Below are 22,445 nucleotides of genomic sequence, written 5' to 3' on the forward strand. Positions count from 1 at the left end.
CAACACAGGGCAACTGACAATTGCATGACCAGTCTTTTTGCAGTAGTAACAAAGAGGACCTGAAAGTTTTTCTCTTATTGCCTTCCCTTCATATTTGGGTGTATTACTACCCCAAAGCTTACTTGCCACCTTACTTGGACTATCCCTCTGACCTTTGTGGAAAGTTTTACTTGACGTCCACCTAAAATTATGGATTCAGTCATACTCATCTGCTCTCTTAGTGCCTCCTACCAAGTTGTTGTCTCTTTCTCATGCAACTAGGCTTTGATGTCATCAGGGACTCGTCTCTTAATTTCTTCCATTGTTATTAATCCACTCAACTGATCATAATCATTATTAAAGTTCCTGAAAGTACACACCGGTCGAAGCACACAACCTTCTCAAATGCAAAATTGGTGTACGGTTGGATTGGGGATTTCCTTAAGTTTCTAAACTTTTGTCAGTAGGCCTCTGGGACTCGATCATAGGCCTTTAGAATGGTCTCTTTCACCAGGTCATGATTCACAGCTTGTGCAATTGTAAGGGCAGAATAAGCCTGTTGAGCTTTTCCCCTAATCACATTTTACAGCATAAGAAACCACTGACTCTTTGTCCAGTTCAAATTCAAAGCTGGAAATATTTGTCTATTCAGGCTCCATTAAATTGTTGAACTAGCTTAATTTCTCTGCTAACTATAAACCCTCCTCCAAGACCTGGAGGTGGGTCTTCTCTCCTTTCCTTCTCCATTCTAAGCTTAGTTCTCTCCTCTGTTTCCATTCCTAATTTTTAAAGTTCTATTTCCATATTCAATCTCATCAGTTCCAACTGTATTTGCCCAGAACTTTGACTCTTGGGGAAAATGTTTTAACACGTCTTCTTCAAATTGTCCTTCTGCTATGTCAAACTTTGCAATCTTTCTCCCAATCTCCACCTTTTTCATTGGTGGTTTTACTGAAACAATTTCTCATTTTTGGACAATAGCCATCAATTTGTGCGTTCTAACCCTCCGCAACTCTTCCAGAGGGTGACTCTATAAATTACACACACACACACACACACACACACACACACACACACACACACACACACACACACACACACACACACACACACACACACACACACACACACACACACAAGCTTGCTGGAGGAATTTAACCAATCAACTGAAATTTAATTGATTACTAAGCTCCAAATTCTGTGCTCTTCCTATAGCACATACACAAATAAGCTTCCCAAATTTGGTTTACTATCCTGGTCATTAGTCCCCAATTTATGTTATGCCTCACCAGCAGCAATTGAGAGACGTATAAACAGATGGGTTAAGTTTAACACAAAATTTATTATCAAATTAATAGTAACAGAATTACCTCAATAAACTTAACACCCAAACATGAGTCTGTAATGGCAACTCTACATTATACATATATATGTTTGATCTGGAAGTCAGCCTGAAGAAGACTGAGGTCCTCCATCAGCCAGCTCCCCCACATCTCCATCGGGCACACAAAACTCAAAACAGTCAACCAGTTTACCTATCTCGGCTGCACCATTTCATCAGATGCAAGGATCGACAACAAGATAGACAACAGACTCGCCAAGGCAAATAGCGCTTTTGGAAGACTACACAAAAGAGTCTGGAAAAACAACCAACTGAAAAACCTCACAAAGATAAGTGTATACAGAGCCGTTGTCATACCCACACTCCTGTTCGGCTCCGAATCATGGGTCCTCTACCGGCATCACCTACGGCTCCTAGAATGCTTCCACCAGCGTTGTCTCCGCTCCATCCTCAACATTCATTGGAGCGACTTCATCCCTAACATCGAAGTACTCGAGATGGCAGAGGCCAACAGCATCGAATCCACGCTGTTGAAGATCCAACTGCGCTGGGTAGGTCACGTCTCCAGAATGGAGGACCATCGCCTTCCCAAGATCGTGTTATATGGCGAGCTCTCTACTGGCCATCGTGTCAGAGGTGCACCAAAGAAGAGGTACAAGGTCTGCCTAAAGAAATCTCTTGGTGCCTGCCATATTGACCACTGCCAGTGGGCTGATATCGCTTCAAACCGTGCATCTTGGTGCCTCACAGTTCGGCGGGCAGCAACCTCCTTTGAAGAAGACCGCAGAGCCCACCTCACTGACAAAAGACAAAGGAGGAAAAACCCAACACCCATCCCCAACCAACAAATTTTCCCTGCAACCGCTGCAACCGTGTCTGCCTGTCCCGCATCGGACTTGTCAGCCACAAACGAGCCTGCTGCTGACGTGGACATTTACCCCTCCATAAATCTTCGTCCGCGAAGCCAAGCCAAAGAAAGAAGAAAGAGATATATATATATATATATATATATATATATTTTTTATGTGGAACCCAGACAATTACAGTCCAAGCTCAAAATATCCCAAAAGAAAACTCCCAAAACAAGACTTTCAGTCACGCCAAGTCCATCAGTCAAAAAAAGAAACCGCTCGTAGAGTCTGGTCTCCAGGCTTGGGATTCTTAGTTTGGTTGCTCGCTGGTCTTTTAGTTGGACATGGAGACAGACAGCCGTGATCATTGTAGACATGACTTTCCTGAGTTTCGAAAGTGGCAACAACCACCTTTGATTTCTTCACACAGGAATTTTCACCCAGTGACCTCCTAGTCACTACACAAGGTTCACACTGCCAAAGCCCACTTTAGGGTTAACTAGTAACCTTCTGTCACACGGGTCTTCCCCTCTAAACACCCTGTCTTGGATCATCAAGTGACTCCTGTAACACAAAGTCCTCCTCTTGGAAGGGGACTGGGGAAGCCCAGGTCTCACTCTCACACTCTCCCACTGAAACTACTGGGTGAGCACATTGACAGTCTGACTGAGTGCCTTCCAACAAACTGACCTGCTGACAACCCGTTCAAAGCTCAGTGGACGGGGCTCTTCAACTGTCCCAGTATGTGCCTTCAGCTCCCCCTATTGGTAGAGAGAGATGGACAGCAGCACATGCGCACTCTATCACACTGGCTTCCAGCGCGTGGTTCACAAGACAAAGGAAAAGTAGCAGGCCACCAGGCCCATCGAGTCTGTTCCACACATCTACACTAAGCTACTCTACATTAGTTCCAATTTCTGGCTTTTTTCCCATATCCCTTCACATGCTTTTGACAGCTGTCAGCTTTCGTAGCGTTGTTTCAGCAGTTCACACACAGCTACATTAGCGCTTCGTAGCAGCGCATGATCCTTTCTTTCCCCTGTAGGTTCAGTCCTAAAATAAAATTCTCCAGGGTCCATAATACTTGTTCCTTAATTTTTTTTAACCTTTGTTTTTCTTTTAATACTAGTCATATATAGCATCTGGCAACATGGTTATGTAAGAGGTTTGAGTTTATCTCCTCTTATTTCCTTATTTCCTTTTTTATATTATTTTTTTTAATAAAATGTATTTACAATTTATGTATGTTAGTAATATTCAGAATCTTATTTAGTCAATGTAACTGTCCATACTATCTTATCGAATTGTACCCTTTTTGTTTGTATAATTCTTTATTAAAATCAATGAAAATATTTTTTAAAGTATTCACTCGGGAAAGGGGCACAGAACCGAGGTAAGTAAGGAAAATAGACAGTGAGGTCATGGAACCTATACAGATTAAAGAGGAGGAAGTGCTTGCAGTTTTAAAGCAAATAAGGGTGGATAAATCTCCAGGGCCTGACAAGATATTCCCTTGAATCTTGAAGGAGGCAAGTGTAGAAATTGCAGAGGCTCTGGAGGAAATGTCCTTAGCCAAGGGTGTGGTGCCGGAGGATTGAAGGGTAGCTTGCGTTGTTTTGATGTTTTAAAAAAAGCTCTAAAAGTTACCCTGGAAATTATAGGCTAGTGAGCCTGACATCAGTTGTAAGTAAATTATTGAAGGTGTTCTAAGAAATAGGATACAAGAAGTATTTGGATAGCCATGGACTGATAGGGATAGTTAACGTGGCTTTGTGTGAGGTAGGTCGTGTTTAACCAATCTTAAAAGTTTTTTTAAGGAGGTTACCAGGAACGTTGATGAAGGAGAAGCTGTGGATGTTCCCTCCATGGACATTAGTAAGGCCTTTGACAAGGTCCCATATAGGAGGTTAGTCAGGAAAGTTCAGACACTTGGCATTCATGGTGAAGTAGTAAACTGGTTTCGATAATGACTGGATGGGAGAAACCAGAGAGTAGTGATGGATAACTGTTTCTCAAACTGGAGTCTGTGACTAGTGGTGTGCTGCAGGGATCAATGTGGGATTTGTTTGTCATCGATATCAGTGATCTGGATGGTAATGTGGTAAATGGGATCAGCAAGTTTGCAGATGGCACAAAGACTGGAGGAACTGTGGACAGTGAAGGAGGTTTTCAAAGCTTGCAGGGAGATCTGGACCAGCTGGAAAAATGGCAGATGGAATTTAATGTAGATAAGTGTGAGCTATTGCATTTTTGGAAGGACAAACCAAGAAAGGTCATACACTGTAAATGGTAGGGGAACTGCAGAATGAGGTAGAGCAGAGGGATCTGGGAATAGATATGCATATGCATAATTTCCTGAAAGTGGTGTCACGGGTAGATAGTGTTGTAAGCAGAGCTTTTGGCATATTTGCCTTTGTAAATCAAAGTACTGAGTATAGGAGTTGGGCTGCTATGATAAAGTTGTACAAGACATTGTTGAGGCTAATTTTGCAGTTTTTGTCACCTAACTACAAGAAAGATATAAATAGAAAGAGTACAGAGAAGATTTACTCGGATGTTGCCCCGGACTTCAGGAACTGAGTTACAGGGAAAAGATAAATAGGTTAGGACTTTTTCCTTGAAGTGTAGAAGACAGAGGGGAGATATGTTAGAGGTATTTAAAATTATGAAGGGGGTATAGATCGAGTAAATAGGCTTTTTCCCTGAGGATAGGTGAGATACAAATCTGAGGACCTGGGGTAAGGGTGAAAGGGGAAAGGTTTAGAACAGTGGTTTTCAAACTGCCCACCTAAACTCACATAACACCTTAAGCAATCCCTATGCCAAGAGTGCTCAATGATAAGGGATTGCTTAAGGTGGTATGCGAATGGAAAAAAAAGGTTTGAAAACCACTCTTAATTGTACCTAATTGACTTGTTATGTGCACTGTTTCATAACTCCAAAGTAAATGGGCCAATGACAAATTTTCTCAAGCAAAATATTTCAGTAACAATTGGATATAGAGCAGTGGTTCTCAGCCTTCCCTTCCCACTCACATACCACCTTAAGCAATCCCTTACCATTCACAGAGCACTGATGGCATAGGGATTACTCAAGTTGGAATGTGAATTTAGGGGGCAGTTTGAAAACCACTGGTTTAGGGGGAACATTAGGAGAAACTTCTTCACACAGAGAGTGGTGGGAGTGTGGAATGAGCTGCCAGCTGAAGTGGTGAATACAGGCTTAATTTTAACATTTAAGAAGATATTGAACATGCACATGGATGGGAGAGATATGGAGTGCAATGGACTGGGTGAAAGTCAGTGGGACTAGGCAGAAAAATGGTTCCTCGCAGACTAGAAGGACCAAAATGGCGCCTGTTCTGTGCTGTAATGTTCTCTGGTTCTAAAACAGCAACTTATACATACAACTGCTCTTCATCAACTACAGCTCAGACTTGAACACCATTATTCCCTCAGTGCTGATCAAGAAGCTCCAAACCCTGGCCCTCTGCCTACCACCCTTCCAACCTCGCACCTGGTTCCTTGACTTCCTCATCGGAAGACCACAGTCAGTATGAATTGGAAACAACGTCTCCTCCTCACTGAAGATTGACATAGGCACACCTCAAGAATGTGTGCTTAGCCCACTGCTCTACTCACTCTACACCCATGACTGCGTGGCCAGGCACAATTCAAATACTACCTACAAATTTGCCAATGATGCCACGGTTGTCGGCAGAATCCTAGATGGGAATGAGAAAATTAGGAGGGAAATAGATCAACTGGTTGAGTGGTGTTTCAACAACCTTGAACTCAACATTAGCAAAACCAAGAAGATAATTGTGGACTTCAGGAGGAAATATGGAGAACAGGAACTCATTGAGGGGTTAGCAGTGGAGAAGGTCAAGAACTTCAAATTCCTGGGTGTCCACATCTCTGAGAATCAGTCCTGGAGCCTCCATGTTGATTCAATCATGAAGAAGGCTCGGAGCGGCTACACTTTGTGAGGAGTTTGAGGAGATTTGGTCTGTCACTGAAGACCCTCAAACTTCTACAGGTGTTCTGCGGAGAGCATTCTGGCTGGTTACCTCATTGGATGTGCCAACATTCATGACAAACTAAACACCAGAGGGTTGTTAACTCAGCCTGCGACATCACAGGCATCAGTCTTCACTCCATTGAGGACATCTACAAAAGATGGTGTCTTAAGAAAGCAGCCTCTATCTTCAAGGACCCCCACCACCCAGGCCATGCCCTCTTCACTCTATTCCTATCATGGAGGAGGTACTGGAGCCAAAAGGCGAACACCCAATGGCACAAGGACAGCTGCTTCCCCTCTGCCATCAGATTCCTGAACGATCAATGAACCATGGACACTATACTTTTTATTGCACTATATTTATTGATTGATTGATTTACTTTATAATGTTTATGTAAATGTTTACACTGTCGTGACGCTGCTGCAAAACAGTGAATTTTATGACGTGTCCATAACAATAAATTCTGATTCTAAATACCAGAAGGCATTTCCTCTGAGATGCACCATTCTGATCTGGAGATATATCACTCTTTCTTCATGTGGTAGGCTTTACCAGTGCAGCACATTTCCCGAAAATCAAATGAATAATGGCATTCTGCCTTTTTTTTTTCCGTGGCAGTTTAGAGTATTGTATTCTGTTTCTGCCACCAAACAAGAAGATTAATGCCTTTTCAGGGCTGAGTGATTTTGGTTCATGTGCTAACAAACATTGTGTGTCATGCACTAATGCTTGAAATGCTAGATCTTCGATATACTATTTTTGTTTTATAGAGAAAAAAAATGACATTTTCCCCGACACAAAAGAATGTCATCCTGGAGTAATTGGTATATTTTGAGACATTGATGTGTTTTTTTTTCCAGATCAATGAGTTGAGTCATGTCCAAATTCCAATTATGTTGATGCCAGATGACTTTAAAGCCTACAGCAAGATAAAAGTGGACAACCATCTTTTTAATAAGTAAGTTGATTGCCTTGCAATCTGTTTAATAACTGTCTTTTAATAAGAATGAGTTTATACAATGTACATGTACATTGAAATTCTTGCTTGCTACGGCTGAACTCATATTTCGTTTAAATAAAATCTACTTCAAATTAAAAAGAGATAAATTATACTAAATTACTTTTCAAGGTAATTATTGTTGCAAATTGTTTGGAAATGTGTCATGATTTAATTTTTTTCTTTGTACCTTTCATAGTATTGCTGAAGCTTAATGATTTGTACAGTTCTCACATGCTGAGGGAATAAAAACTGAATATGCTGGAGATATTCAGCTGGCTAAACAACATTTGTGGAGAAAGAAACAGTATTAATTGTATTGAAGTCGATGATGTTTCAAAGGTTCTAATGAAATGTCATTAAGCTGAATGTTGAATTCTGTTTTTGCTCTCACCATTTAAGTTAAACACCCTGCTCTTTTCTCCACCACTTTATTCAGACACCTCCACATCTGCCTACATTTTGCTGGTAGCTTGATGAAGGACTCCGACCCAAAATGTTAGTCATCTTTGCTACATGAAGAATGTTGCACAAATTCCTGAGTTTCTCCAGCATTTATGTGTAAATTTCTCTCTCAAGTATATCAAGTATTTTCCGTTTTTATTTTCAGGTTACCAGTAATTTTTTTTTAAATTTTCTGTCACCCACAAGTAATGCCTCCATCCTTGATCCTAACTTCTGATAGGTTAACAGGATCTTGGACGTTTTGAGGATATACTCTCTTCTTTGGTTTGGCTTCGCGGACGAAGATTTATGGAGGGATATGTCCAGTTTTTATTCCCTCAGCATGTGACTGACAAGTCCGATGAGGGACAGGCAAGCACGGTTGCAGTGGTTGCAAGGGAAAATTGGTTGGTTGGGTGTTGGGTTTTTCCTCCTTTGTCTTTTGTCAGTGAGGTGGGCTCTGCGGTCTTCTTCAAAGGAGGTTGGAGCCCGCCGAACTGTGAGGCGCCAAGATGCACGGTTGGAGGCGATATCAGCCCACTGGTGGTGGTCAATGTGGCAGGCACCAAGAGATTTCTTTAAGCAGTCCTTGTACCTCTTCTTTGGTGCACCTCTCTCTCGGTGGCCAGTGGAGCACTCGCCATATAACACGATCGTGGGAAGGCGATGGTCCTCCATTCTGGAGACATGATCCACTCAGCGTAGTTGGGTCTTCAGCAGCGTGGATTCGATGCTTGTGGACTCTGCCATCTTGAGTACTTCGATGTTGGTGATGAAGTCATTCCAATGAATGTTGAGGATGGAGCGGAGACAGCGCTGATGGAAGCGTTCTAGGAGCCGTAGGTGATGCTGGTAGAGGACCCATGATTCGGAGCCGAACAGGAGCATGGGTATGACAACGGCTCTGTACACGCTGATCTTTGTGTGTTTCTTCAGGTGATTGTTTTTCCAGACTCTTTTGTGTAGTCTTCCAAAGGCGCTATTTGCCTTGGCAAGTCTGTTGTCTATCTCTTTGTCGATCCTTGCATCAGTTGAAATGGTGAAGCCGAGATAGGTAAACTGGTTGACCGTTTTGAGTTCTGTGTGCCCGATGGAGATGTGGGAGAGCTGGTAGTCATGGTGGGGAGCTGGCTGATGGAGGACCTCAGTTTTCTTCAGGCTGACTTCCAGGCCAATCATTTTGGCAGTTTCCGCAAAACAGGACATCATGCGCTGGAGAGCTGGCTCTGAATGGGCAACTAAAGTGGCATCGTCTGCAAAGAGTAGTTCACGGACAAGTTGCTCTTGTGTCTTGGTGTGAGCTTGCAGGCGCCTCAGATTGAAGAGACTGCCATCCGTGCGGTACCGGATGTAAACAGCGTCTTCATTGTTGAGGTCTTTCATGGCTTGTTTCAGCATCATGCTGAAGAAGATAGTAAAGAGGGTTGGTGCGAGGACGCAGCCTTGCTTCAATCGAGAAGAGCACCTCGGATGCCCCCCCAAGTTCCTCAACATGGTTATCCAACTGCACGTAAACCAACAAGGTCAGGTCAGATACAGCAATGAGCTCTCCGAACCCTGAGGACATACACAGATGTAGATATTTGTAGATGTTCTTATTCATTGGCACTTGAAGAGCATTCGATAGAGTTTGCAATACTGGTTTTAATTTATTTAATGTGTTAATATACTGAAGTTAATTTTGGTGAAATTGAGGGAAAGATCTAAAAACTGAGGTATTGAATGACCAGATGGCAGGTGTTTGAGTTTGGTGCAGAAGAGTGTAGGTGGAGTTGAAACTTGCGGTAGATGGAAGGAAGATTGAAGGACGACCCAAAATTAATGACAGCAGGACCATTATTGGAAAAGGAAAGCTAATGCTGATCTGTGAGAAACTGCGGCTGATGTAAAATTACAAGATCTTCCAGATCATATAGAAATCGGAGTGTAGAGAATTTGTAAATAATTTGAAGCAAAGGTCAATCTAATTAATTCACTGCAGGGTACAGCTGTATTGTATGAAAAACCTGTATGTGCATGAACTTTACATTTTTTTTAAATTTAGACATACAGCACGGTAACAGACCCTTTCGGCCCACAAGCCCAAGCTGTCCATTTACACCATCTTTAAACATTCCATAAATTCCTGCATCCCAATTGTTATCCTGCCTTTCTAAATCTACCATGAATCTTCCTTCCAGTGATGGTACCAACATCACCAATTCATTTGCTTTTACTGCAATTAATATCCTTTCTCCCGAGCACCTAATTTCATTTAGCCCTATGTACTGCTGTTCAATGTTTATATTATTCATAAACAAAATATTATGTTGAACAGACAAAATAGATGCAAGAGATCTGTGCATTGAGTAATTCTGTATATCTTGTCCTAATTATTGCCACCATCTTTAAGAAAGATTCCCAAAAAACATAAAACACAGTACAAGCCCTTCAGCCCACAATACCTTCAAAAAAAACTAAATCCTGCTCACCTAATAAACTCTCTTTCATCCATGTGCCTGTCTAAAGGCCCTTTCAGGTGAACCCTCCACCTTGAGGCCGGCGACAGGAGCGGATTTAAAATTGCTAACTCACCTTTCAGGTGGCAGCCCTAAAAGGCTGCTGCAGCATTACCTGAAAGGGCCTCCAGATCTGATGGAGGCAGGCGACTGGTACTGCAGCGCCACCCGTCATAAATATGCAGCATAGCAATGGCAGTCTTCCCTATCCATAATCCCCCATGCAGGTGGAATCACTCTATGTTTCCCACAACTGTTCCAGCTTCATGGGGGATTATGGGTAGGGAAGACCACCATTGCTATGCTGTATTTTGAGCCGCAGAGAGAGGTCCCAAAGACCGAAGTGTCCAATGAGGTGCAGGAGCAGCCAGACAGGCTGTCACAGCCTTCACCGGACACACCCCGACAGCCCCCACAGACCGTCCCTGCCCCGATGGCCCCCACCAACCTCCCCTCCCCAATGGGGTGGGGGCTGTCAGGTGTAAGGTAAAAACATCATGAGATGGGACCAGAGAAGGAGTCACCCAGTACTAAGGAGTAACAGGATGCAGGTGTGACCTTGTACGCTCAAGATAAGTTTGGCACTAACAAGCTGATGAGCAGCAGACTAACAGTGAAGGGTAGCAACAGCTTATTCATTGGACAGTGTAGTGGTATGATAATTTACTAAGTGTGTGTCCTGAGGTATAAAAAAACACCACTTGCTGATATCAGGAGAATGCACCTTCTCCAACTAACTCTATTAGTTGTAAGTGTTACAATCCGATAATAAAGAACCTTGATTTCGACTCAGTCTGGTGTCTGACTCACTCATTCTCGAACAAAGCAGACCTAACACAGGTAGTGGGGGTGGAGGGGGGGGCTGTCAGACAGCCAGTCACAGGCTAATGGAATCATCAGCTCACCCTTAAGCAGTCGCTTATAATGGCTGCACATTCAGGTTCATCGGCGGAGCACAGCGCTCTGCCAATTATCCCTCACTGAGGAGGGTTGGCGTTGGTGCCTCAGAGGTGCTCTGGGCACATTCAGGTGAGTGGGTATTGAGCAGCAAGGGGGGATATTCTGCAGCTTTACATGGTGGTGTTCAGGCCACCTGAAAGAGCCTTAAGAAGCTTTAAAATGCCCTTATTGTTCCAGTCTCCACCACCCTTGGCAATACATTCTAGGCACCCACAACACTCTCTGTAAATTTTAAAAAAACCTACCCTGATGTCTCAAGTTTACAAAAGGAACAAAGTATGCCATTTGGCCCATCGAGTCTGTTCTGCAACTAAACTTTCCCCCCTTCTTTTTATATATGTCCTCTAGTGTTACTACTCCCATCCCAGGAAAAAGGTGCTGACTGTCTACCTTACCTATGGCTCTCATAATCTTGAAGACCTTTATTAAGTTATCTCTTATCCTCCTTTCCTCCAAAATAAAGAGCCCTAGAACAACTAATCTTACCTCAGAAGACTGGTTTCCCAATCGAGGCAACATCCTGGTAAATCCCTTCTACACCCTCTCCATAGCTTCCACATTTTTCCTGTAATGAGGTGACTAGAGCTAAACACAATATACCAAGTGTAGTCTCACCAGAGATTTATAGAGCTGCAACATTACCTCACGACCCCTGAACTTAATCCCCTGATTAATGAAGTCCAGAATACTAGAGGCCTTCTTAACCGTCCCATCAACCTGCGCAGTAACCTTAAGAGAACTTTGGATTTAGACCCCAGGACCCTCTGTTCATCCACACAATTCAATTCTGGTCAGTTCAGAGTACACCCACTGATATTTACCACCAGGATCCTCCTCAGCTGCTTCCCCTTAAAGACCAAAGAGCTGCTCTCATCTCTACCTTGCATTCAGATTCAAGATTCTTTTGTTGGCATGAACACACAAAATGCACTTGTGTCCTGTAAAAGCAAACAAAGAGACATCACTATTCCAGCACCACCGTCAAGCCGAGAAAGAGGATACAAAGGTGACATCCTTGGATCCTACTGCCACCATCTCCAAGTGTCCATGTACCCCCCTCTGTAGCCATTTACCTTCTGCCAGTCTGGTGGTGAAACAAAACTTGAGGTGGACTGGGGTGCATAATGTGGGCACCAGACTCTGAAGTGAAAAACTAAAATCCTGACAGGTCCATTCTACAGACAGTTTAAACCTGCACTGGATCACTGAGTGGAACAGCCATGCAGCAGGATCCCATGGAGGAGTACTGGATGACAGTGTCTCTACTCCTCCCAGGTCCACACAAGTAGCAGCACTGCCTATATGGTGGCTGCAACAGAACTGCCATCTGTTTCATGGTGGTACACAAGTCCACTCCAGATGCAACCTCAGTGTTAACTCTATCATCACATAACACAACCAAAGCATGGACACAGAAATAGGAGCAGGAGTAGGCCCTTCTGCTCATGGTCAATCTATGCTGGCCTCTTCCTCTTCTGTGCCAGTTCCCCATAATGCTTAACTCTTCAATCTTTCAAATATTTGTCTATTGCCACCATAAATCTCATGATCTTGCCCCCATCTCTTTCATGGTAGAGAATTCCAGAGATTATATTTTCAGAAGAAATTTCTATGTACCTGTTTCAAATGACTGGCCTCTTGTTTTGTAGCTATGTCCCTACATCCTTCTAATCTCCAAGGAATAAACATTCAACTGATGCTGCAAGCCTCTCACTGCAGAACTCAGCCCGATGAATCTCCTTCGGACTGCTTCCTATGCAATTATACCGTTTGTTAGGCAATTGGATCAAAACTACACGTAGTTTGCCTGGTGTGGCCTCATGAACACACTGTACTGATTAAACAAAACATTCTTACCCTTAAACTCGAGTCACTTCATAATAAGGGCCAATGTGCCTTCTACTTATTGGACCTGCCTGCTAAACTTTACTGATTTATGCTCGAATGCTTAGTCCCTTTTGAATTTCACTTACTTCCTGTTTCTCTCCATTTAATAATCCTCCTTTTGATTCCTCTTACATGACTGTGCTTCTCCACATTAAAATTCATTTGCCAAGTTTTCATTCAAATTATCAGTAAACCATTGCAGAATTATCATGTCCTTATCACAGCATGCCCTTCACCTATTTTTCTATCATTACCAAACTTGGAAACCTTGCAGTGCTTCCCTCCTCCAAGTCATTGGAGTAAATAATAAATTAGATGCACCAGTACTGTTTGAGTGACAGCTGAATATGTAGGAAATGGAAGGATATAGTTCATGTGCAGGCAGAAGACATTTAATTTGATTTGGCATCATGTTCAGTGCAGATGTTGTGGTCTGAAGAGCCTCCGGCTGTGCCGTTTTATATTCTGGTGACTGAGGGCAAGGAACAGATCCCTCAGTACTTCCCCAGTTACTTCCCTCTAACCCAAAAAGGACTCATTTATTTCAACTGTTTTCTGAGTCATACAGTTTTCAATCCATATTAACACACTTCCTCCAATACCTTGGGCTATTGTACCCCAGCCTCTTGTGGTAGCCTTTTGGAAATCTAAACTTAGGTTTCCCTCCATCAACTTTCTTGATTGTACCCTCAAAGTGATTGATCCATATTGATTGGATTCACTTGATTATATTTAGCTTTCAGAAATGATTAGTTATTTCCTCGTTGATTGTTGACTGGCATCTTGCCAACAGTAGATGTTAAACTAGTTCCCTGCCTTTCGCCTCCATTCCTTTTTGAAGAGAGGAATCAGAATTTATTGTCATGAACAAGTCATGAAATTTGATGTTTTGTGGCAGCGTCATAGTTGGGCATTCATTTTTATACCATCTTACTATACTGTAAGGACAAACATAATATTAGTGCACAAGAAGTAATGCAGCATCTTGGGATTCATAAAACTATTGACTATTCAGGAATCTGATGGCAGTGGGGAAGAAGCTGTTCTTGTGCTGTTGAGTCCTTGTCTTTAGACTCCTGTACCTTTTTCCTGATGGTAGCAAATTGAAGAGGGCATGTCCTGGATGGTGGGGGTCTTTGAGGATAAGGGCTGCTTTTTTTTAAGATTCCTCCTCATGAAGATGTCCTCGATGGAGTGGTCTGGTGCCTGTGATGTCGCAGGCTGAGATTACCTTGGGTAATCTTCTTGTACCATCTTGGAATTCTTTGCATTTTGAAAGTAATCCACAAATGGGTTTTACTGTCACTGCAGTCACTAAAAATTCTTGGATGCAGATGACGATGAGAATTTATTGTTATTACTTAAGTGCAGTTATATACAGAAGCTCTGAAGTTCTTGCTCCAGTTGCAGAGATACATAAGATAAACATCAACTATAATAGTACAAATTAAATGACCACAATATGCCAAATGGAAAAAGATAATAAATATAAAAGAATGGGTAAATTTCCATAGTTAAGTAAGTTCAAGAAAAAAGTGATATTTCAATCTGGCAGACACATCTTTTGGTAGTCCTGGAGTAGTTTATGATTCGGATAGAATGGGGAGGTTCAAGAGCCCGGCCTTTATGATGTTGGCTTCCTTCTTGAGGCAGCTTCTCATACCATATAACCATATATAACCATATCATCATTTACGGAGCGGAAACAGGCCATGTTGGCCTTTCGAGTCCACGCCGGTTCACTAGAACAACTCCACTAGCTCAAACTTCCCGCTCTCTGCCAATAACCCTCCAACCCCCTCTCCTCCACGTACACATCCAACCTTCTCTTAAATGACAGAATGTGCCGCAACTCCATTGAATTCTCCTCTACTTTATCCCTTGCAAGTTCTTCCCTTTTATTTAAAATCAGCTCATCTGTTAACTTGCATGGAAATCACATCAGCACTGCAATTTTAATATTATTTTTCTTTCCTTGTAACTGGTCAGAATGTAGAATGGAATCTAAAGAAAATTCTGTTTTATTTGACAGGGAGAATATGCCCAGCCATTTTAAGTTTAAGGAATACTGTCCTTTGGTCTTCCGAAATTTGAGAGAGAGGTTTTCAATTGACGATCAGGATTTCCAGGTAGGTCTTGTAATAATTCAGTAACATATACAGGATTGCCATTTACTAAATTAGGCAAAGTTAGATTTTCATTAGGCTATGTACTTGTATAAATATTCAAAGCACAGAATCTCAACGAAGATGAACTTTGATCCCAAGGCAAATTCAAGTTGGTTAGCTTGGAATCTGCTTATTAATTCTAAGATTAAAGATTTGCTGAGGACCAAATTGGCTAATCAGTTGTCCATGGAGTGGTATTGATAAATGTTAAAAATCTTCATTTTATTAAATGTTACATTGTTGATTATGGATTAAGAGTGAACCTAAATGTTCTTAATTTTCAAAATAATTTTGGAGTCCAAGAATGTTTGGAGTGTGAAAAACTTAATTGTTTATAACATAAATAAGAATTTTGTTTCCCAATGTGCCAAGTTTCAACTGGTTTTCCAAGCTTGCAAGGAGTAATGACTTCTTTGCAAGTTTTGATTTGATGACTGGAATCTACTTTGATATTGTACAACTTGGTGTGTTTGATTTCATGTTATATTGAGTACACTTACCTTGGTATTCATGACACTCTTAGATACATACTTTTAATGCTATGTCTATGCAAACACCAGAGATTAGCTTACATGATGCTCTTTAAAACAGTGGTTTTTCAAACTTTTTCTTTCCACTAGCCTACCACCTAAAGTAACCCCTTTGCCAAAGGTGCTCTGTGATTAGTAAGGGATTGCTTAAGGTGGTATGTGAGTGGAAAGAAAAAGCTTGACAATCATTGTTATAATCGTACCTAATTGACTCGTTATGTGCATGGTTTCGTAACTCCAAAGGAAATGGGCCAATGACAATTTTTCTCAAGCAAAATATTTCAGTAACAATTGGGTCTAGAGCAGTGGTTCTCAACCTTTTTTTTTGCCACTCGCATACCACTTTAAGTAATCCCTTACTAATCACAGAGCTCCTATGGCATGGGGTCACTTAAAGTGGTATGTGAGTGGAAAGAAAAAGTTTGAAAACCACAGCTTTCAAACTGTGCTCAAAAGAAGAAAGGATTAGTTAAACTCCTTTCTTGCAGCATAGTCTGTTTATTGGTTACAAGTCTCTTGAATTTGCCCTCCTATTTGTAACCAGGGAAGCTAGCAAAGCCATCAGCATGAGGGGATTAGTCCCTGATTCACACTTTGCAGTGTTATAGTATTTTTAGTGTTTTGGAATTTTTAAAAAAAATCTCTGATTACACTTGTAACAGTTTGGCAAATATTTTAATATGACAAAATTGAACAAAGCAATGAATAATCTACTGATGGCATAAGTTTCAACCTTTTAAATTGCAAAATAAATTAATTGGTGAATGGAAAGCAATGCTATTGGCAGACGACTGTTGCTGGTACGCAGCAACAGAAGTAACACATTTTTTTAAATGAACAGTTATGGAAACCTGATCAAAAATGGATGGAAAATACCAGCCATATCGCTCATCTCCAACCTACATATGGCTGATCTGTTGTTGCAGAGATCTTGGATACTTTGGCTAATTTCATACTGATCTATTCAAACATTTTTACGGTTGGCTTCTCTTCCGTCAGAATCTTGAATTCATTTGAAATCTATCAGATTATACTTGAACCAAGCCACCTTGTTCAATTCCCACCCATCTGCTGATCAAGTGAGCCTCTCATCAGTATAAGCCTCAGCACCAAAAATTATTTCTCTTGTGCCATGACCACCCCACTATCTTAATAACTACACTGAAACCTCATGAGAACGCGATTTGTTAATCCACAGAATCGCTTATAGCGTGGATGTCTGTGGACCCCAAACTATATACTTCCTAATAAAATGTCTTTTATGATTATGATGAAGTTTTATAGTTCTGCAAAGCTGGAATTTCCATCTAAACTTCTCCAACTTTCTCTCTGTTTCTAGGATTAAGCTTTGCCAAAAGGTATATTTTATGATTAGATCTGCTAATGTTTCCTCTTTGGCCCAGTATCTATTTTTTACTGTTGTTGTCATTTGCCTTTTCCAATTTTAAGGTTATAGACTTGTTATATATGTATATATATATATATATATACACACACACACACACACACATATATATATATATACACACACACACACACATATATATATATATATACACACACACACACACACACACACACATATATATATATACACACACACACACATATATATATATACACACACACACACATATATATATAAATATAAATATATATATATATAAATATATATATATATAAATAAATATATATAAATATATATATATATATATATATAAATATATATGAATATATATATATATAAATATATATGAATATATATATATATATATATATATATATATATAAATATATATATATATATATATATATATATATATGTCAGCCTCTTTTTTTAAAAACTAACATGACAAAGTGGTGAGAAAAATGTAGTAATGGCTGACGATCTCATTCAAGTTTATTTATTATCTGATTATACCAGTGCAACCAGGCAAAACAGCATTCTTCTATCCACAATGCAAAACAGTGTCAACGCATATACAGACGTAACACTCATACAGACAAGTACAGTACATGTATACATATGTTTAAAGTGAATATTATGAATATTAGTGGTGTTTCGTAGAGTTGTTTTAGCAGTCCATTAGTCACTCAGCAGTCTCGCTGCCTGTGGAAAGAAGTTGTTCCTTTGCATGGTGATTCTGTCTCTGATACTTCTGTTCCTCTTTCCCGACCGGGTTAGATAGAAGATGCTGCATGTGGCGTTGTAAGGTTCATCATTGATTTTACAAGCCCTCTTTAAAGATCAAGCCGGTAAATCACATCGATAACGAGGTGGGGGGAGGGGGGAGGAGGGGAAGATGCAGATACCAGTGACCTTCTCTACTGCTTTTAAGGTCCTGTGGATTGACCTCCAATTCAATTTTGCATTGCAACTGTACCACACTGTGATACAGCCAGCCAGGATGCTCTCAATAGAGCTCTTGTAGAAAGTTGATAGAATAGTGTCTGGTAGCCTTGCTCTCCCCAGCCTTCTAAGAAAGTACAATCATTATTGTGCCTTCCTGACAAGTGAGGAGCTGTGTATCCAGGATAGGTCAGGTGTTAAGTGGACACGGAGGAATTTGGAGCTGTCTATTTTCTCCGTTTTAAAGGTTAAAGCCTTGTGTTTTCTGATACTTAGCTAATTTTGTGTCTGTCTCTTTAAGAGAACTATTGTTTGTAGTGTTACCACAGTGATTATGATGTAATATGCCATAATATCTGGCCAGACTAACGGCTTGCTCATTATTCAACAAGATATGAAGGAAGCTTGAGCACGAGAAATTTTTCTTTGAATTTTTGTATCTCTTTAAAGTTTGTGTATCTCTTTAAAAAGCTTTTTAATATATCTATATATCTTTTATATCTCTATCATATAGTAAATACTTTGTTATTCATTGTTATGAAAGTCTTAATAAAGCTATGCAAAATGTTTATCAGTTTTATCAATGAATTAAAACTACATAAAGTAACAGCCATAGAGTTTGATTTGCTGGATTAAAGAGATCTAAATTTTGGATATCACAGCTCATGCTTTGGAAGATGATACTTTGAAAGTGTTGTCTATATCCATGACTGAGCTGTTAATGTGCAATGGAGGGTGATCTAACTGAAGTTCACAACCATCTCTTTTGTCTTGTCCACATTTGCACTTAGGTTGTTATCTTCACTTCTACCTCTTTGTAATTCATTGTTGCTGATGAGACCAGCTACTGTCATGTCCTCTGCAAACTTGATGGCTGGATCTGGCGATGCAGTCATGGGTCAGTCGTGTGAACAGCAGCAGGCGGAGCATACAGCTGTAAGGTATGCCAGTGCTCAGTGTGATGGTGCTCTACTTATTGCTACCAACCTGGACAGACTGTGATCTTTCAGTTAAGAAGTCCAGAATCCAATTATGGAAAGAAATATTGAGTCCCAGCGAGGACAGCTTCTCCACCAGCCATATTTTACGCTGAGTTGCAGTCAATGAACAGCAGCCTGGCGTATGAGGCATCGTTCTCGAGGTGGGACAGGATGGAGTGGAGGGACAAGGTCATAGTATTGTCATCGAATGGTTTCATCGTTAGGCAAATTTAAAAGGTGCCAATGACTCTGGGGGATGCTTTACAACACTTTCCATCACCAGACACTCTTAAGTATTTCATAATGGTAGAGATAAATGCCACTGAGCAGTAGTCATTGAGGCCTGTATCTGCCACCCTCTTTGGTACTGGGATGATGGTGGCTGCCTTGAAACCCACGGTGAGGATGGACTGCTGTAGTGACGTGTTGAAATGTTCAAAAACACCTCAGTCAGTACCCAGCCGGCACTGTTCTCTCTAAGCTGTGCGTGTGTGCTCATGCACACATATTTTGCAACCAGTGCACAAAGGTAATTAATGTGTGCACAAAGGGAAGTTATCGTATTTGACAGCATATAGCCCCCCACCGCCAATTTTTGTGTGAGATTTGTATTTGCCTTCACTCCTTTCGATGAAAACCCTCCAGCCTTGCCTGGCTGAGATGCCGAAGCCTCCTCACACCCAGGCCCACCATCACAGGGAGCAGACGAACAGTCGCTTGCTTTAAGGGGAGCGCTGATCAGGTGATCAGGCTTTGTTCGACGACCACGGTCCCTCCGAACAGATTGAATGAGGCGCAGGGGTGGGTGGCAGCCGCTCACTCTCTGCCACCTGCCCCCATGCCTCATTCAATTCGTCAAACAAAGGCTGATCATTGAGGCCCTGAGCTCCCCTCAAAGCACTGTAGGAGAGAGCAAGCGACAGGAGGGAGAGAGCAGTGGGTGGGAAGGAGGGAGGGAATGAGCGACACCAGAAATCACAGATGAGTAGTTTGAGTGTTTTTCTCCTGTTGCCATCTTGCAGATGAAAGACTCCACTATGTGGAGTGCCACCTTTGCTTATAGGACCCGGGGTGGTTTGAGAGGCAATTTGTTTTGGGGAAAATTGCCATCAAGTATGGTACCTAAAATAATGTGGTAAATAATAATTATACTTATTGAAAATAATCTCTTAGCTAACTGTTTCTGTTAACTAGTTAGTCGGTTAAACAAGAAATTAATCATACTTGTATAATATTAAAACATGCCAATACAGTTTTATTAGCCATGAGAGGCTGTGCCAAAATTAGCTTGAAACAATTTCAAGTTTACATTTGCGTAAGCAAATTCAGTGCACGCATACTTTTGTCAGAGGAAAAAAACTTGCATAACATAAGATTTTTGCTCAAGCTAACTAAAAATCAGAGGGAACGTTGCCGACCAGCTACGTTATCAGGTCTGATTGCCTTGCGTGGGTTCACCTTGGACAGGATTCTCCTCACCTCAGCAGTGGGTGTGCAAGGGGCCTGGTCTTCAGGGGGAGATGGAGCTTTTTTCGGCATCAGTCTGATCTTCTTGTCAAACAATGCATAGAGGTCCAAGCCATCCAGAAGGGAGACGTCATTATCATTGACTGGCAAAGTTGTCTTGTAATCTGTTATTGTTTTGATACCTTGCCACATATCCTGGTCACACAGCATCTCCTCACTTGCCAGGAAGGTGAAATAAAGATTGCACTTCCTGAGAATACTGAGACGGACAAAGCTACAAGCCACCATCCTGTCAACTTTCTCTGTGAGTTCTATCGAGGGCATCCTGGCTGGCTGCATCACCATGTGATAATGTTGTTGTTGAACATTGGATCGGAGGTCAATCCAGACTAGACTATCGAAGGGTGGCAGAAAGGATTTCTGGGGTATCCCTTCCTTGCATTGATGCAATCAAACAGGACCATTGTTTGAAGAGGGATCACAAGATCTTTAAGGACCTCGACCACCCCACACACAGGAATATTGGAGCAAGAACCAACAGGCTGAGAAAATGCTTCTTCCTATGAGCAGTGAGACTGCTGAATGACTAAATGAACTGCTCATGCAAACGCTCCAAGACTACTATTCATTAAAAATATTTATTTATTTTTATAAACATAGATAATATATTTTGTCTGGTTAGGTATTTTCATGTTTTTGCTCCGAGAACGCTGTTTCATCAATTTGTACTTGTACAATTGGATGATAATAAACTTGAACTTAATATTGTTGTTGTGGAACAGTTGACTATGGATCTTTTGTGTGTACACACACTTCGCCTTCCAGATTGCATGGGAGAGTTCGGCCTTGGTTGATCTTAGTTCCATCTTGTCTCCTGTCCTGAAGGCTGCATCCCTAGCTCAGGAATGTACAAGGGATCTGAGCTCTGAGATCATGAAGTACTTTGAGCATAATGAAATACATCAAATTGCACTTTCTAGTGACATTGGACCTATTCCAGTTTGCCTACCATTTAAACCAGTCCAAAGCCTTGACCCTCCACTCCATTCTAACCCAACAAGAGAATGATGCCTTATATGCCAAGCTGTTTTCATTGACTTTAGCTCAGTGTTAAACACGATCATACCACAGAAGCTGGTGGATAAACTGTCCTCATTGGGACTCAACACTCCTCTCTGCAAATGGATTTTGGACTTTGAGACTGAAAGACCGCAGTCAGTCGAGGTTGGTAGCAAAACACCAAGTCCCATTATGCTGAACACTGACCCACCTCAGGGCTGTGTGCTCAGCCTGCTACTGTTTATACTGCTGACTCACTACTGCACTGCCAGATTTGGTTCTAACAGAATCATCATGTTTTCAGATGATACAACAGTTGGCAGCAATGTTAATTGGCTTACAGAGAGGAGGTTGGGCAGCTCCTAAAATGGAGCAAGAACAACAACCTGTCTCATTGTGGACAAGACAAAGGAGATGATTGTGGACTTCAGGAGGATGAAGGTCGACCTTTCTCCATTACACATCAATGGTTCCATCATGGAGAGGGTGGTAAGCACCATTGTCCTGGTGTGCATGTGAAGGATGACCCGCAACATCTCATTTATTGGGAAGGTGCAGCAGTGCCTACACTTCCTTAGGAGATTGAGAAGGGAAAGGCTTCCAGTTCCATCTTGACAATGTTTACAGGAGCTCAATTGAGAGTGTCCTTTCTGCCTGCATCATTGTGCAGTTTGGTAGCTACAAAGCATCGGATCATCAAAACGGCCAAGAAGATCACCGGGATCTCCATTTCTTCTATTGATTATATTTACCAGGACCTTTTGCTTAAACAGTGTTCAAAGAATTATAGAGATGATGAATAACTGAACTTGATATTCAAAGGATGTGTTTCTCCTTCCAGTTGTGGTTTTTATCAGTTTTAAATGTATGTAATTATTGTAGTTATTCTGCCCTTTTGCAACTCTTGTTTAC

At 41.4% G+C, this 22,445-nt stretch overlaps 1 protein-coding gene across 11 annotated transcripts in view; it reads left to right on the forward strand.

Annotated features, from left to right (window-relative positions):
* LOC138751807 (phosphatidylinositol 5-phosphate 4-kinase type-2 alpha) overlaps positions 1 to 22,445 on the forward strand; it is a 282,764-nt gene that overhangs the window by 131,602 nt on the left and 128,717 nt on the right. For all 11 annotated transcript variants that reach the window (XM_069914619.1, XM_069914618.1, XM_069914616.1 and 8 more), the window contains 2 exons: positions 7,054 to 7,151; positions 15,012 to 15,108. In XM_069914619.1, the coding sequence (XP_069770720.1) occupies positions 7,054 to 7,151; positions 15,012 to 15,108 (195 nt within the window). The remainder of the gene's footprint in view (positions 1 to 7,053; positions 7,152 to 15,011; positions 15,109 to 22,445) is intronic.

This window comes from Narcine bancroftii, chromosome 1 (assembly GCF_036971445.1).
Source record: "Narcine bancroftii isolate sNarBan1 chromosome 1, sNarBan1.hap1, whole genome shotgun sequence".
Classification (NCBI taxonomy): Eukaryota; Metazoa; Chordata; class Chondrichthyes; order Torpediniformes; family Narcinidae; genus Narcine; species Narcine bancroftii.